The 17,704-nt window shown below is 37.8% G+C and overlaps 2 protein-coding genes across 2 annotated transcripts; both read left to right on the forward strand.

Moving 5' to 3' along the window:
• The first annotated feature begins 4,560 nt into the window (after positions 1 to 4,560).
• Positions 4,561 to 11,735, forward strand: LOC125178093. Its single transcript, XM_047881078.1, has 7 exons — positions 4,561 to 4,621; positions 6,002 to 6,295; positions 7,637 to 7,694; positions 8,065 to 8,156; positions 8,531 to 8,599; positions 10,609 to 10,857; positions 11,527 to 11,735. Exons 2-7 carry the CDS (start codon positions 6,238 to 6,240, stop codon positions 11,733 to 11,735), a joined length of 735 nt encoding a protein of 244 aa, XP_047737034.1. The 5' UTR covers positions 4,561 to 4,621; positions 6,002 to 6,237.
• A 2,438-nt stretch (positions 11,736 to 14,173) lies between these two features.
• Positions 14,174 to 17,659, forward strand: LOC125178092. The gene is made up of 4 exons (XM_047881076.1): positions 14,174 to 14,230; positions 15,870 to 16,054; positions 16,547 to 16,765; positions 17,642 to 17,659. Exons 2-4 carry the CDS (start codon positions 15,878 to 15,880, stop codon positions 17,657 to 17,659), a joined length of 414 nt encoding a protein of 137 aa, XP_047737032.1. The 5' UTR covers positions 14,174 to 14,230; positions 15,870 to 15,877.
• The last annotated feature ends 45 nt before the right edge of the window (positions 17,660 to 17,704 follow it).

The following is a 17,704-nucleotide window of genomic DNA, read 5'->3' on the forward strand; positions in this document are numbered from 1 at the left end:
TCATTTAGGTATGAGAGAAGTACGGTATCAGTAATTTGTTTGTGTGAAGTTGGGCAAGATTCCTGCATGCAGGTCTAGGTAGGTTGATTTCAGGTGGATCTGTGGTGCAGGGATGTTTAGAATTTTATTGTGAGGAAGGGTTGCAGGATAGTTTTCTGTGATTGTAGTGTGGATTGTTTTGAGATTTGTTTGAGTGTGTCTTGTGTGGCTTGTTCAGGTGGAGTATCTATGTTGGTGGTGAAACCTGAGTTATGGAAAATGGTTTGTTTCACAAGATGATGTGGGTGCGGCGGAAGGGTCAGGTTATGTAGTGGGTAGGTTTGGTTTCGTGCTTTCTGTCTGAGATGAGAGGCATGAAGTTTGAGGTGTTGTGTTAGGGGTAGAAGTTTGGTTTCTTGGTGAAGGTGATGGATGTTGGTGTCTGCAGTACAGCCTGTGGCTATCCTGAGTGCTGGCTGGTAACAAGTGAGTGCTGGTTCTGGACTGTTGCTGGTCTGGACTGGAACTATCCTGAGTGCTGGTTCTGGACTGTTTGGAGTTTGTTCATGTGCATGGGTGATATAATTGGTGACCAGGATGAGTTTGTATTCAAGGATTGAATGCATGATTGTTTGGAAATGTGGTTGTGAGTAGTTCTTTTTATTTTCCCCATTGTGTGGCTGTAAGTGATTTGATTATTTTGATGGTGTTATTTGTTTTGTTGCAAGTTTTGCTAATGTGTGTGCTGAATGTGATCTTTGAGGCAAAGTCAAGTCTAAGTATTTTAGGGTTGCATACTGTTGGAATGAGTGTCTAATTGATATTGAGTTGTGTACTATATTTGGCTGGGTCAGGTGTGAAAAGAGTGGTAGTGCTTTTTGTTGCATTGAGTTGTAGTTGGTTTTCTGTAGTCCATGTGTGTATGGTTTGTAGGCATGGAAGAAGGGTTTGTGCAGCAGTGTTAAAGTCTTTGTGGGAGGATAAGATTGTTATGTCATCTGCATATGTATTATGTAATCATTTTAATATTGGTGGCGAGGGTTATATCTGAAACGTACATGTTGAACAGTGTGGGTGATAGGACTCCGCCTTGTGGTACGCCTGTTTTGAATATATTCTTTTTGAATTGGTTTTATTGCCTTGTGTGAAGACTCGTTTCTTGAAGATATTGATTCATACGAATTGTGAATCATTTCCAAAGGAATTTAACCCATTATACAGCTAAAACTCCTGCCAGCTCTTTTATAAACAATGGTAGCAAGGACCAACTTCTGACTTTAATTTCTAAAATCGACCATAAATGCTCAATAATATTTAAGTCTGGTGACTGTGGTGGCCAAATGAGATGCTCATTTTCATTAGAATATTCTTTGTACTGTTTTTTTAAAGTCTGGCTGTATGGATTGGGGAATTTCCCTCCAGAAATAGTGCTTGAACCATTGGATGAACTTGGTCCTCCAAAATTCTTAATTTTAGGACAGTCATGGTGATTCTTCCATGAAGAGAAATTATTTGTGCACCAGATTTCCAAGAAATAGCACCCCAGATCATCATCCAAAGATGTTTTATGGTTATAAGGGGGTAGCTGGGATAAAATGACATTTTGGGTGTCTCCAACATAAACTTGGCCATAGGTTAGAAATAAGGTAAACAATGATTTGTCAGAAAATTGCATTTTCCGCTGCTCAAGGAACAAATTCTAAGGGTTTCTACACCACCAAAGGCTTTGGAGCATTTGCATTCAAAACCAGAGGTTTTCTAATTGCAGCCCTTTAATAGAATTACCATCAACCGGGGCTACTTGGGACAGTCCTCTGACACGGCGTAAAACTATTATAGTAGCAAAACTAATTGGAATATTGCAAAACTAAATACAGCGGCATAAACGTCAACATTCTTCCTATCCATGTAGGTAATTGATTTTACCACTCGGTCTAAGATACCCCAAGAGCTGTGGTAACAAAGATCATCACTTTTCAGCGCATTTTCTCATTTATGGAAAAAATGCACTATTGTGCTTGCCATGTCTGTCTGTCCATCTGTCTGTCCGTCTGTTTGTGACCTCAAGTTTTTGTCGATGAGAAAATGCGCTCTGTCACTCACTGCAGTGAGTACCTACTGAGTTATAATTTTTTTGGAATTACATAAAAACTATGAGAGGCAGGAGCCAGCAATTTATGGTGAGTGAAGTTAGAGTATAGACCTGTATTTTGCATATTTCAATTTAAGTTTAATTTAGCTAGTAAAAAATGGCATTTAAAAAAAATATGTCTAAGGTACCCCATTTTACAGTACATCAAAAGATGTGGTTTAATTTTGTTTGTAGAATGGATGACTGGCAACAATATTTCTATTGAAGGCTGACAACTAAGTGCTGTGGCAAGGTTATGAGCATTGACACTCAGACAGTACTGTCAAATTTCAGTCCAAAAGACGCAAAAAAAACAGAACTTGAGTAACGCATACGGTTATTTTTTTATAGTTTTTCATTTCTCGATGCATCCTTAATGTGACGGAATATACCGCGTTTACCCTATCCTGCATTGTGCACTCCGTCTCCAATTGCAGTCAATTTAAGCAGAACAGCAGCAGCGGCAGCACACTCATCATGCTACAATTAGTACAATAAGAGTGGAACAAGCACATGTTCCACTACAAGTGGGCATAGTGGCAAAGCAGAGAGTTTTTTAGACTCTTCCTCAAGTTCATTTTTGAGTCCTATAAGTTAATTAGACCGGCAACAGTAGGGTAAACGTGGTATATTCTGACATCGTAGGTAATTCCGTCACCTCTCCAGCTTTTCCTTTATATTAAGCTTTGTTTTAGTTCCATGCGTTCATTGATGGTCGAAATGGTGACAGTATATATAATATACCCATAGTCTTTGAAATGATATATTTTTATTATATTAAATTACATATATGATTTATTATTTAATTATATGATAAGCTCAACATGGATATTAAATAAATTTAATTTAATAGATAATAATAATAATCTTTATTATATTATTATAATATAATAAACACCGGGACGAGGAACTAATAATAATAATATTAATAATAATAATTACTTTTATTATTATTATTATAATTTTTATTTAATTTGATTAGGTATTAAGGGTAAAGTAATTAATTAACATATATTATATAATATAAATTTATTATTATTAGTATTATTATTATCATTATTATTATTATTATTATAATTATAATTATTACCCACCTCTACTGCCATCATGAATGCACTCATACTTTGCCATCTCTTTCATCTTGTACAATCTCAGGTCATTTTTTTCTTTTCATTCCTAGCTTTCATACCCTTATGCTGCAAAATTTCACTTATTATTATTTCTTCCATTTTTTGACATTCCACCCGGTCCCTGTTACTCCCTGTACTGTCATCAGCCATTCCTCTCTTGGTCTATTATGATCGGGGTAAGCCCATGTCTCACGTCACTCACATTTACGTATTATTACATGACACTTACGTTCCCATTTACTCAATCTCATATTTCAAAGGGAAATAAATTGGACCCAACATTCATCATCCCTTCTTTCCAGTCTTACATCAATGCTGCTTTAGTTCTACTCTCTCTACACGTGTTCCATCCCGGCTAGAAAAGTATTGCTGAGTGCAGGCGGTATAAATGGCTAATTCTTCACCACCAAGCCGTCAACAATATTGTCGTACTACTACAGCCTGGAGCTAAGTGTTACGTACAGTCAGTGGCTACTCACTCACCACAGTCAGGGTATTACTAGGGTATTACTCACGCAGTCCTACTCGAAAGTGTTTAGAAAGTAAAAGATTCTCCCTTCATATTTTCCTGGCTTGACTGACTCTGATCAACACATTTATTGGAGAACTAAAGTTACATTTGGCCGCTATGTAACTAGGATAGTATGAATATTACACGCGATGCATATGGAAGCGTTTATAATGGTTGAAGAATTTCCAATAATTCAGAAGGGCCTCAATCAATGTGTGACACGAGACTCATGGACATTTCTAATTGACGAATTTTTCTTCACCCGACCTTGCAAGTCTTGGAGTTGGTGCAGCTAGTTAACGACATAGACTTGAACTATGTCTCCGACATGATATTGTCTCCGACATGATATTGTCTCCGACATGATATTGTCTCCGACAAAATATTGTCTTCGACATAATAATATAACAGCAAGTTTTCATTTATTCTAAGGAACCATAAACGACGACAGATTTCAATGGCTATTTCGTGAGTCTAAATATTATTGATCAGAAATGTTTGAGTGAATAACGAGTTATTAATAAACTTGAGCGCTAATTCTAAACACTAACACTATTTGAGTTTTCCAAGATAATACTGTCATGGATTGCAGTTATAACGTATGGAGCTCTAATATTCAACGTGAATGCATCCAGGTTAGCATTGTTCCTTGTATGAATGTTTTTATATAAATTCCATGTGTGTTGGTTTGTGTTGAGTGTATGAGGTGCAGGTATCCTGGCTACCATGTTTGGGCGGGGGACTGCTATAGCGACAACAGGCCACCGCCGTCCGCTAGCCCGCCTCGGCCGCCGAGCGCGGCTCAGTGCAGCAGAGGAGGCCGTCTTGTTATGTTGGCTTGTTTGGTCCTCCGCCTCAGCAACTTTCAAGGTTTGTAACTTATATAATAATGGTTATTATCTTTTTCAGGCATACCATGTAATTTTTGATGCTGTTAGCCATAATCTTGATTTTATGAGATATTTTTGGAGGAAAGTCATTTGAATTTCAAGTTTTGAAATTGAATTCGATGATATATATTAAAATGCACGAAAATATTTTAGTTATTTGGTCAAGAATTTCGATATATATTAATCGCGAGCGTTTTCTATAAATCAACGAAGGTAGCATTTATGTTAGTAAGTGAAGGCAATTTCAACAAATTATTGATATTAAATAATTTGTTGGAACTATGTCTCCGACATGGTATTGTCTCTTCATCTAAAGTGCAGCGATTTTATTTTCCATAAAGTATTTAATGCATTTTTTGTTCCCCTTGTGTACGCTTGAGTGTGTGTGTCCTAGTGCTATTCGAGCGTGATTCCACTATTTTATCAATTAATTGATCGAAAGTCCTATTTTTAGGTTTGTCAGTAAAAATTGAAGAAGGCGTGTTTTGCCCAAAAAATTGTTACGGATTTTTTGCACAATTTTCTTTGGAAGAAAAACAAATTCAAATAGCCCGCCAAAACATGAAATGAATTAAATGAAAATTTTTGCTGAAATCTCTTTTCAAAATTCTTGCAGCTCAAAAATTAGCAACGGAATTCATGATTTGATATTTTGAGACTTGAGACAAGGCGATCATGAAATATGTGTGACCACTCATAGAAAACGCTGCTGTCGACGCTGCTATAGTTGCATACATTCAGTGCTCACACAATTGCTATTATATCCCCTAATTGGGATCTAATTCAATTTATGTCAAAGTTATTGTGCTAATTTTTTTGCATACGTAGATCGTTCAAAGTCCTCTATTTTAAATGTATCGAAAAAGAACAGTTTTTGCCCCAGTGCGTTTTGTTGTTTTTGATGGTAAATTTGCTCATAGCTGATATACTGCAGTACCTCTTCCTACAAGCCCCACACATTTTATTGCAGTACCTCTTACTACAAACCCACACATTCTATTGCAGTACCTCTTACTACAAACCCACACATTCTATTGCAGTACCTCTTACTACAAGCCCACACATTCTATTGCAGTACCTCTTACTACAAGCCCACACATTCTATTGCAGTACCTCTTACTACAAGCCCACACATCCTATGCGCGCCATTTGCACAGTGCCCACCCGCTAAAATTCTGTCCTATTGCTACACGGAAATCATTTATCAGTATACTGCATGACGCACAGTAATTTGTGACTTTAAGATTTACTTGAGGACGAGAAATATTAACGCCTACTTAGTGAAGGATGACTCGACATAATATTTGTAGACGAACATAACGTTTAAGGTTTGCTAACAGACTTTGCTTCCTCTTTGCAGGTCTTTCCAGATAAACCGAAGATAACCTATAGATTTCCCAGTCCTTATTTAAGTAACGTGGAGCATCATTATCCTCAATTTTAATACCTTACTGAGCTCATCAGTTCAGTCAAATTAAATTTCAAGAAAAAATGTAAACAGAACTTTTACCGAAAAATTTGTAATCATTCTCGCTGAATTCAGCACGAAATTTAGACTCGTAAATTTCGAGCTGAAGTTTTGGAAGTTCCTACGTCATGAAACTCAGACGACAACGCAGTCTAGGGCTGCTCCTTCTCATGGCCGCCTCTCTCGGTAAGAAATTTGTACAGAGAATTAAGACTTAAGTTATATAATCTAACATTAAAGAAGACATTCTCGCTTATTTAGAAATTGATTTTATCTTTAATCTGAGATTAGTTTTACCTACAGTAGACTGTATATATGAACCACGAATCCTCTGTGCAATTGCCTTCCTGACCTATTTGTTCGCGACAGTTTTGAGCCATTTGTAGGATATCACTACGTTTATTACAGAACCTGATCTCGTCCAGATGTTACTCCGTCTAAAGCTGATTTTTAGTTTGACGAAGATAACTAGACCCTCATATGGTCTTATTATCTTTAGATAGGACCTTCATGCATTAAAATAAGATAATTTTTATTATCTTATTTTATACAATAAAATAAGATATAATATTTATTTTTAAATTCTATAATTCAAAGAACATTCATTGTCACTGTCGAAAATCCCGACGCTATATAGATTAATGAGCAAATGCCTTTCACATTCAACGAAATAAGTTAGCGAAAGAACGCAAATAATTGTCAAGGGTGGCAAATATTTTTCAAAATCCGTGATTAACTTCTAGTTTCCCTTAGATACAAACAATCCAATCCCACGCGGAACACAAAACAGATCACGCACCTAGCGTTTTGTTGCGTGACCTACAGCGGAAACGCTTCATCGGTAGGACACTACCTAATACTTGGCCGATACAATGTGCGTGTAGAGCGCACAAAGACGTGTCCGCTTGCCGAATAATGCTCAATGGTTTAACAGATTAAATTATATGACGACTAGCTGCCGCCAGTGGCTTCGTAATGCACACACACGATGATTTATCTAAATATAAGGCGTGGTCGCTCCTGCATTGTGGGTGACTTCATATATTGTGCCTCACTTATACCAGAGGGGAGGGAAGGGCATTGTAAATGAGCCTCATGTTTATCTACGCGACTGAAACATGTCTTGTAGTGTGTGAATATTACCCATCATTTAACTGACATTGCGCGATTAAAACTATGAATGACATAATACTTTGACATTTTAATGAAACACGAAATATATTGGAATAAATATATCTCTGAGAGAAGCAAATTAATAGTTCGTAAGACTTTCCAATAACATCGCGATTGATTATCGTGCAATCATGAAAAACAAAATTTAATGTAATCACAGAACCATCGGGGATTGATTCTGATGAATTTCTTGAAACCTGTGTTCTATTGTAGCGGTACCACTTTTCCATCAGCACCTAACCTAATTGCAATGTCTATGATGGAGGCATCTCAAATTTTTCCTATGAGGTTCAAGTAAATATGTTCAAAATATATACAATATATCCATTTTAAGCTACGTATGTTCATTTGCAGCTGCGGCGAGAGAGTGTCAGCACAGGCCACGAGACTGCAAGGATGACTCGTGTTTGGTGTAAGTAAGCTTATACATATTTTAATAAGATGACAGAACAGCAATGTGAACAAATTTAAGCAGTAAGTAAATAGTAAGTTATCGTGATATGTTGATTCAAAATAATTAGTAATTTTCACGTTTGTAAAAATATATATTATAAAACTTATACAAACTTGAAACATATACAAGCTTAGCGTTTCAGCATTAACGTCTTGTAATTGTGAGACGTGTGACGGGAGATGTAAGATTTTGTCGCATTTCATTGACAAGTGTGCGAAGATCGGTACATTTTCCACTGTATATTCCGGCCCTGAAGACTTGTAGCTTGAAGACATTTGTACTGCCTATATACTTACATTAATTGCGTTTGAATTAATCCACACTGCAGTACATGGCAGTGTGGGGAGAACTCTCAGTGCGGCGCGCGTAGAGGCTGCGTCTGCCTGCCCTGCTACAGCGGCGACACCTGCGACGACTACGGTCAGTTTGTGGAGATAAAATCTACGTCCATCATATATAAAATAATTCAAGTCAAATCATATCTTTATTTGTGCCTGTATCTATTGAAAAAAAGCTACATGCATCATACAATTCAAGTCATATCATATCTTTATTTGTGCCTGCAACTTAATCAAGTTTAATCATGCAACTTAAGTCCAATAATAGTTCTTGGGACATTTTTGTGTATGATTCTATTTCAATATAATTGAATCGTATATATTAAATGAAACTCTGTTGAAATTTTGCTTCAGAAAATCATAATGATTATGATATCCTCTCTGCTTATAGTAGGCCGATACACATAAGTTTACCACAGAAACAATAATGCTGAAAGATATCCTCTCTGCTTGCAGTGGACAGATACCCAATTATGCTGCAGGAAGCATCCGATGTCTTCATCAAAATCTCCCCCGACCATTCAGGTGCGTTGATTTGTGAAGGCGTTGAAAGCTCTTGATTTGTGANTCAGGGCTGCCCTGCCAAGACCAACATAAAACACTTAATCGTATGTCCTTGTGTCTCAAGCGCATGTTGTTATAATATTCTCAGGGCTGCCCTGCCAAGACCAACATAAAACACTTAATCGTATGTCCTTGTGTCTCAAGCGCATGTTGTTATAATATTCTCAGGGCTGCCCTGCCAAGACCAACATAAAACACTTAATCGTATGTCCTTGTGTCTCAAGCGCATGTTGTTATAATATTCTCAGGGCTGCCCTGCCAAGACCAACATAAAACACTTAATCGTATGTCCTTGTGTCTCAAGCGCATGTTGTTATAATATTCTCAGGGCTGCCCTGCCAAGACCAACATAAAACACTTAATCGTATGTCCTTGTGTCTCAAGCGCATGTTGTTATAATATTCTCAGGGCTGCCCTGCCAAGACCAACATAAAACACTTAATCGTATGTCCTTGTGTCTCAAGCGCATGTTGTTATAATATTCTCAGGGCTGCCCTGCCAAGACCAACATAAAACACTTAATCGTATGTCCTTGTGTCTCAAGCGCATGTTGTTATAATATTCTCAGGGCTGCCCTGCCAAGACCAACATAAAACACTTAATCGTATGTCCTTGTGTCTCAAGCGCATGTTGTTATAATATTCTCAGGGCTGCCCTGCCAAGACCAACATAAAACACTTAATCGTATGTCCTTGTGTCTCAAGCGCATGTTCTTATAATATTCTCAGGGCTGCCCTGCCAAGGCCAACATAAAACACTTATTCGCATGTCCCTGTGACTCAAGCGCATGTTCTTATAATATTCTTATAATATTATGGTTCTAAAGTAAGACAACATATCGTTCTTAACCAAGCCAGCATTTGGTTCTAAGCCATGAAAACATATGGTTTTTTAGCCAAGCCAGCATTTTATTCTATACTGAGGCAACATATGGTTCTTAACCAAGCCAGCATTTGGTTGTAAACTAAGGAAACATATGGTTCTTATAATGGGCCGAAATAAGTTTCTTAAGTAAGCCGTTCTGTGGTTATATGCAAAGCCTAATATCAATGTGGTCTTGTCTTTTGTAGGCACGCGTTATAATTTAGGCAATTCAACCTTCGCTAAAAGTCACAAACCCCAGTTTGCATGGCTTTATGTAGAGAGAATGATGCTCTCATTTATAAAAACTGATCGAAAGTGAAGAAACGAGCGAGTGAAAAGAGCAACATGGAATGAATTAGAGTGAAGGTAGTGAATGGGGGGGTTAAATTTAAATTTAATAGAGTAAAATTTATTAAATGGAGTGAGATGGAATGAACTAAAGTTAAATGGAGTAAGCTAGAGTGAAATGGAGTAGCATGTAATGAAATTTGATGAAACAATTTTCCAGAGGCAGTTCTTTCATTTAGATTTATTATATTCAGACTTATTGATGTACGCTACGCTAGTATATTTTTAATGATTACACCAGTCGCTATTCAATATCTACTGAGTGATCGATAACAGTCTTTAATTTAAGTCTATTTATTTATTACTGTTGCTCGTTAACATGCGTCTACATAGCGATCGATCGCACGTGCTGGTCTCATTAAACCTCACGATCTTAGGTAGTCGCTCGTTTACGTCTACTTTATACTGGGCTACTACGATCGGTAAACACACAAATAAAAGTAAAACTACTGACTTTATATAACTGTTATACAGCTGCTGAATATATTAGCAATATATCAAGCATCTTTTCCGTGATAGAAACCCCTATAAATGAACGATCGCTGCAAACTTGCTAGCTGATCCACAATGAGCATCAATACATATCTATTAAGCAGCTTATAGAATGAAACTAATTATATTGAACTGTTGACACGTTAACTTGGAGTCCGTCGTATACATCTTTTAAAATTTGTTGCTGTTAATCGATGAGGAGGTTAAATGAAGGAAGAGTACAAATAATATGTACGGTGCAGTGAAACCTTCGGTCTCCACGGCAGGTTCGGTGTACCAAGTGAACGCAACGGACGACGACCAAACGATCAGCTGCACTAATATCGCGCGCACAAATCTGTTCACCGAGTGCCCGTGCGGAGCAATAGAGTACGGGCCTCTGAAGTTGATGCGCCCGTTCTCATCTGCCGATGAAAACCCGTTCAAAATGGACCCAGTGACGGGCGACGTCCTGATCAAAGACTCGGCCCTGCTGGAGCCCGGAGAAACGTACTACCTACAGCTGCAAATCCAGCGTGCGTCCTGATGATTTGTTTGCATCAAATTCTTATTATTTTCGTTATAATATATCAATGATCGAGTATTTTTTTAACCTCTAGATAATCGTTATATATGAATTACTTTTTATTTTCATTAATTTGACGTGTTCAGCACACATATTTTTATTCAGACTTCAGTAGTTAAATGCACCCAAAATGCTGGTATGAATTCAGACCAGTCATTTCCCTTAAGATTGAAAAAATATCTTCTGATGTGAATAATATTGATTGTCCAACAAAAAAATTGTTAATGCATATCATCTAATTCGACAACCAACTAACGCAGTTTCATGACATATAATAATAAATTCGATTTAGCCAATTCCCTCACTTTCTAATTCTGCTAAATTTTGTTCCGGCTTTGGCGCCCAAATAACAGAGTTTTCTTTCACAATTCTCTAGATAAATAGCATCCGACTGCGTTCCTTCCCTTAGCTTTTCACTCTGCAGAACAATTCCCCGATTCAAAATTTTTAAAGCCGGCAAAGCAACGCAATCATTTCCTTTACGAGCACTTCAGAGAGAGCGATCCGTTGTAATGATCCAAATTATCTGGTCTGAAGCATGTGATGAATACACTTATTAATGTTTTAATATCAGCATGGCTTAATATCTGAGCAGTGGTTTAACAATTTATCGGTACAGCGTACAAGCCGTCGCTGGCCTCAGGAGCGCTGGTCCTGAACCTGACGGTGGAAGTGATGCAGAGCGCGCCGCCCCACGCCGCTGAGGGCGACACCTCCGAGAGCGCCTTCCTGCACCACGACCACCCGGTGCCTTTGAGCCAGGTGATCCCTGCTGCTGGACCCCAGGTGACTGGTGCAGTATTGGGGCTCATAACTCATAACTCATAACTTGGCCAGGTGACTGGTGCAGTATTGCAGGCTCATAACTCGGCCAGGTGACTGGTGCAGTATATTGGGGGCTCATAGCTTGGCCAGGTGACTGGTACATTACTGGGGGCTCATAACTTGGCCAGGTGACTGGTACATTACTGGGGGCTCATAACTTGGCCAGGTGACTGGTGCAGTATTGCAGGCTCATAACTTGGCCAGGTGACTGCTGCAGTATTGGGGGCTCATAACTTGGCCAGGTGACTGCTGCAGTATTGGGGGCTCATAACTTGGCCAGGTGACTGGTGCATTATAATATACTAGACCTGGTGTTTACCAGTGATGAATCAATGTTGGATGAGCTTCGTCACGAGGNCTTGGCCAGGTGACTGGTGCAGTATTGGGGCTCATACTTGGCCAGGTGACTGGTGCAGTATTGAAGGCTTATGGTGATAATCTGTAGATTAAGTTCTGAATGCTTATGAGTACTTTTCCATAAAGTACCTGAAGATTTTTCGTTTTACTAACATATTTTACAACAGGAAAATTTTCGCTGTTCTCTAAATTTAATAATATAATGTCTTGTCTTGAAATATTCGAAATTATTAAAAATATCATTACTGAAAAACTTTTTGGAGGAATGAGGAGCAGAAATAAAATTTCATGGCACCATTAGAAGGCCTCGCATCATATTTTAAAACTAACTACATTTTTCTGTATCCAATCTACCATATCGCCTCTCATAAGTAATCAAGTTTGCCGAAAAATTACGATTTATTGAATGACGAAAGTTTCCTTTCATGAATTTACTAAAATGACCTTCTAAAACTTTTTCTATCTACCAACGTCATCCGAAGGAATAGTTCGACTCATTGAACATTTTTTCTAATGAATTCTCTACTCACAAATCGAACTTGTGTGAAAATATTGTGATGTGAATAAATTTATTGTTCTCTTCAACAGCCCAGCACATCGAAGACTGTGTCCAGGTCGAAGCGAGATGTAAGTTTTGCCTTACATACATTCGTTCAACACAATAATCTTCCCTACAGTTATTAAATAATGGGCTCTCAAATTCCATTATTTTCGTATGCATTTCAGCACAAAAATTACGTGCTCTAAAAAAATATGGGTTGGAGTTTTATGGAGAATATTTGTCTGTTTTTTATGTATCCTAATAAGTTTTCAAAATATAGTGAGTTGAGGTGAGTCTACCCCCGAAGAATCCGTTTCATGCCCTGAATTAAAAAGACTTTAAAATTTCAACGGCAACCCGCCTTCAATACAATAATTTTCAACTTAAATAATTAAAATTAAAAAACTGTACAAACGCTCATTTAAAGATAATCAAATTTCGTTTCAGAATTCGAAAGAAATTCGTTTTTTTCTGTAATATACAATTTTATGTCAGTTTTTAAATTTTTTTTTAACGCCGTTTTGTTATACATTGGGATTACACAATTACAAGTGGAATTTTCGGTCCAAGATAATTGGTTGTAGTGTGGCATGTATTATGGTTACGTTCCCATATAGGCTATAAACTTACGTATAGATTTATAATGACACGCATCCAACGCTGAAATAAACATTTAGGAGTATTTTAAAGATCAGCAAAACTACTTGAGTCAAGGAGCTCGAGCTCCTTGACTTGTGCTAGTTGTTCTTGATACATAAATATTATATTTTGAATAAAGGAATAAGTGATATATACAAAAAATGTTGTTCCTGCTGCTTGAATGTCTTTTTACAAACCAGACAAAAGGAACCGGTTCATCGGCTATCGACTTTGCGCTGACAGTCGTGGGCACTGACCCGACCACGGCACTCCTACCCGGCCAGTCCATCAAGTACAAGCTCAGCATTATCATACCTAAACTCAGTAAGACCAACGAAATGTGTAGATTCAAATAATTTTTCTAAAAACGTACATCACAAACACGCTGACACGAACCGTTCTGTTCTTTTTCATTAACCGTTTTCATTGCTATTCGTAACTATAGTCACGGAAACTAAAGCCGCTGAAGTCCTATGAATTTGCATAATTCGCCTAATGGCACTCTACCAATATGCTGTTAATAGAAGTCCTTTCGCATGCTGTTTATCGAAGCTGATTATCGTTGGCTAGAAACTTGGCAGCGCTCATCATAACACCGAGTTTTCCGTAACAGACTTCGTATAATATCCTGTGTTTGACTTGGAGTGTTTTGGATCGAACAAGATTGCATTCTCTTACATTTTCGGATGCACCTTCAATTTATGATCATTTATTTCCAGATTAAGTGTTTTGCTTTAATTCCGTCCATGTTGTTTTTTAAATAGATATATTTTTTATTAAGTAGGTATGCTTTCCGGGATCATTAAAATGAAATTTTGTCTACTGTTAGCAATTCAAATTTTGTCTAGCTTTCCCGCAATCACACTTCCTTATGACCTTATGATGCGTTTAGACCCGACCACGGCACTCCTACCCGGCCAGTCCATCAAGTACAAGCTCAGCATTATCATACCTAAACTCAGTAAGACCAACGAAATGTGTAGAACATGATATACGTTGCACACCATTGTACAAAAGTTTACTGAACTAAACTCGATTTTTTGGAATATAGAACAAGCTCCTCATCATCGCGACCAAGCTCGCTGAGACCAGTACGATCCCCCGTATGGGTTATCATGCATGCAACCTCATCAAACATTTCATGATACGCGGGGCGCTGTATATAAATTACTGTCTCTGATGCGTACACTAGTTCGAAGTAATAAATACATTAAATATTACTTATTTCTCTCAAAAGTATATCATTATTTATTAGTTGGATTTTTGTATGGCATTGGTTAGAAAAATGTGTTTCAAATAATTTTTCTAAAAACGTACATCACAAAAACGCGGTCACGTACCTCTTTGTTCTTTTACATTAACCATTTTCGTTGTTATTCGTAACTATTGTCAAGGAAACCAAAGCCGCTAGAGTCCTCTGAATTTACATAATAGCACTTTTTCGATATGCTGTTAATTAGAAGTCCTTTAGTGTGCTGTTTATCGAAGCTGGTTATCGTTGGCTGGAAACAGTCTTGGCAGTGCTTATCGTCACAGTAGCTTTCCAGTAACAGACTTCGTAAATAATATGCGTTTAAAAATAACTTTTTAAAAACAACACTTGTAAAGAATCCAGTGCCTCCGATATGTTGCACATATACAATGAATTCCTAATATTATTTTCAAATATTAAAAAATCAATATTAAAATTTTTTTTAATATATGAAAAAATTAAATTGTCAAAATTATTTATTCTGTCAATCGATTCGTGCATTGTCTCCGACTTTACGCAAGTGCGCAAAATTTCAGATCGATTGGAGAGGTAGAAGTGTGTTAAATATCGATTATAAGTTTTGTCGCAGACAAAATTATTTTTACAATTTTTTTCATATTACAATTTTTTATGTTTAAAATTATTTATTCTGTCAATTGATTCATGCAATGTCTCCGACTTTACGCAAGAGTGCAAAATTTGAGATCGATTGGAGAGGTAGAAGTGTGTCAAATATCGATTATAAGATTTGTAGCAGACAGACAAATAAACAAACAAAAAAGTCAACAACAAAAAGTGAAGTTAAAGAGAAGTGTTGTAATATTCTGTGTTTGACTTAAAGTGTTTTGGGTCAAACGAGATTGCATTCTCTTACTTTTTCCGTTGTATCTGCAATATATGATCATTTATTTTTAGATTAAATGTTTTGCTGTCATTCCATTCCTGTTGCTTTTTGTTTCTCATATGTTAATTTCTTATTAAGTAGATATGTATTTAGGGATCCTTAGAATGAAATTTTGTCTACTGTTTAGCCAATAAAATTTTGTCTAGCTCTCCCGCAGTCACACATTCCTATAGTATCATGCCTTCACTCTTCAGCAAATTAAATTTCCTTAGTTTTTACCCAATCCCAAGGGTAATTTCCCTGTACACAAGGAAATTACCCACCTAAACTAATAACATTTTCATGAGAAAGTAGGGAAAGTACCTGGTGATGCTATTCTTACACAGGTATGAAAACGAGCGTGAGCACCAACTTTTATTATATTTGTCCATTATTTTTTATTATTATGAAAAATTAAAAAATTTAACAACAATGAAATAATAACTTGAAGAAAAAAATCTTCAGCCACAGCCATGGACCTTCTGGTCGATATCTTCGTGAGGGACGCCGTGTCGGGCATCACGCCCTTCGCGCTCTGCAACTTACAAATTACGGCGTTCGGCTCCCTGATCACGAGTGGCACGGGCGGCGCTCTTACAGCGGCATCTTTCACACCCGACATCAAGGAGAATGCTTTCCTCTCTGGAGTGGTATGAGAATGCAGTTCAATATTATCTGATTATACAATCACAGAATGGTGCTTTTCACTGGGTATATGGCTTCAGTTATGACGATAAGGAGCTTTCCTTACAATAGAATAACCATATTCACTAACATTTTGAAATTTTTAATTGAACCTCCTGATTCAACATACCAGACTGCAATGATATGACATATCGTTAAAGATATCATACTTTCGAATTTCGTAGCCCATTTGCTGAATTTTACTCAAAGAATCGTGCATAATTGCTTCGCTTTCGTGCAGCAACAATCCTCAGTTTAGTTGGCAATATTCACCATATACGACTAATCTCATCCCACATCACAGAAAATAGCTTTAGAATAAGAATTTACTTAAAATTTGTTGTATTTGAATCTCGCAATACATTTATTATATTTGCGATTCAGGTGGACCACATGGCCATTTATATTTTGCCCTGTCTGCAAGAGATTAACATACCATTGCTTTTCTTTCGCTCCAGAACGATCGAGCAACCATTGACTTCAGCAGTGTGCTGAACAACCCGGCCATCAATTGCGCTGGACCCTTCACTAACAACACCATCGAGATCACCTTCACTGCGTTACTGATCAACAACCCTTCCTACACCAACACTGCAGCCAACGTCACCGTCGGAGCCACGTACGCGGGGGGAAACGTGTGGCTCGCGATGATGTCCTACAACTACGATATGACTGCGGTGAGTGCACCATCGAGGTTACGTTGCAGTACCTCCTCTCTTAATGTGACGAGTTCAGTGTGCGGGTAACCACGCTACCTCTCCCTCCAACCCCGACTACATGAACGCTGCGAGGACTATGCGCTGTTCACACATGCCATATTTATTCAGTTTATACGGCCGTTAAATCTTGCATTCCATGTTCAAAAGTGGAAATCGTATCGCGTTATTTTTGTGCTTCAAAACTTTATTTGGCATTACTTACGTTGAACAAGTCGGGGAAATGCTGCTGAATGTGACCTGCTGCTACACCACAGCGTCACGCCGTGAGTGTTCTACAAGAGGCGAAGTTATGTCACCTGCTGCTTATCCCTGGTATCCTTATTATTTGTTTGGGACATAGAAGTCCCAGGCCACGATGGATCGCCGCCTCTGATTATCGTTCATCCGCCCTCATTTGGGCCACCTGATGAACGATGCTGCTGCTTGCTTCTCGCCACTGGTAGTGTTGCAGGGGAGGTCGATCTGGGATTGTGCTCAGGAACACGTCTAGTTGTCTCTTGAAGGTCTCCAGGGTGAACTCCCCCTCTCTTAGATCCCTTGGNCTTTCCTCTCTGGAGTGGTATGAGAATGCAGTTCAATATTATCTGATTATACAATCACAGAATAGTGCTTTTCACTGGGTATATGGCTTCAGTTATGACGATAAGGAGCTTTCCTTACAATAGAAAAACCATATTCACTAACATTTTGAAATTTTTAATTGAACCTCCTGATTCAACATACCAGACTGCAATGATATGACATATCGTTAAAGATATCATACTTTCGAATTTCGTAGCCCATTTGCTGAATTTTACTCAAAGAATCGTGCATAATTGCTTCGCTTTCGTGCAGCAACAATCCTCAGTTTAGTTGGCAATATTCACCATATACGACTAATCTCATCCCACACCACAG

This window comes from Hyalella azteca, unplaced genomic scaffold, assembly GCF_000764305.2.
Source record: "Hyalella azteca isolate HAZT.00-mixed unplaced genomic scaffold, Hazt_2.0.2 contig6974, whole genome shotgun sequence".
Classification (NCBI taxonomy): domain Eukaryota; kingdom Metazoa; phylum Arthropoda; class Malacostraca; order Amphipoda; family Hyalellidae; genus Hyalella; species Hyalella azteca.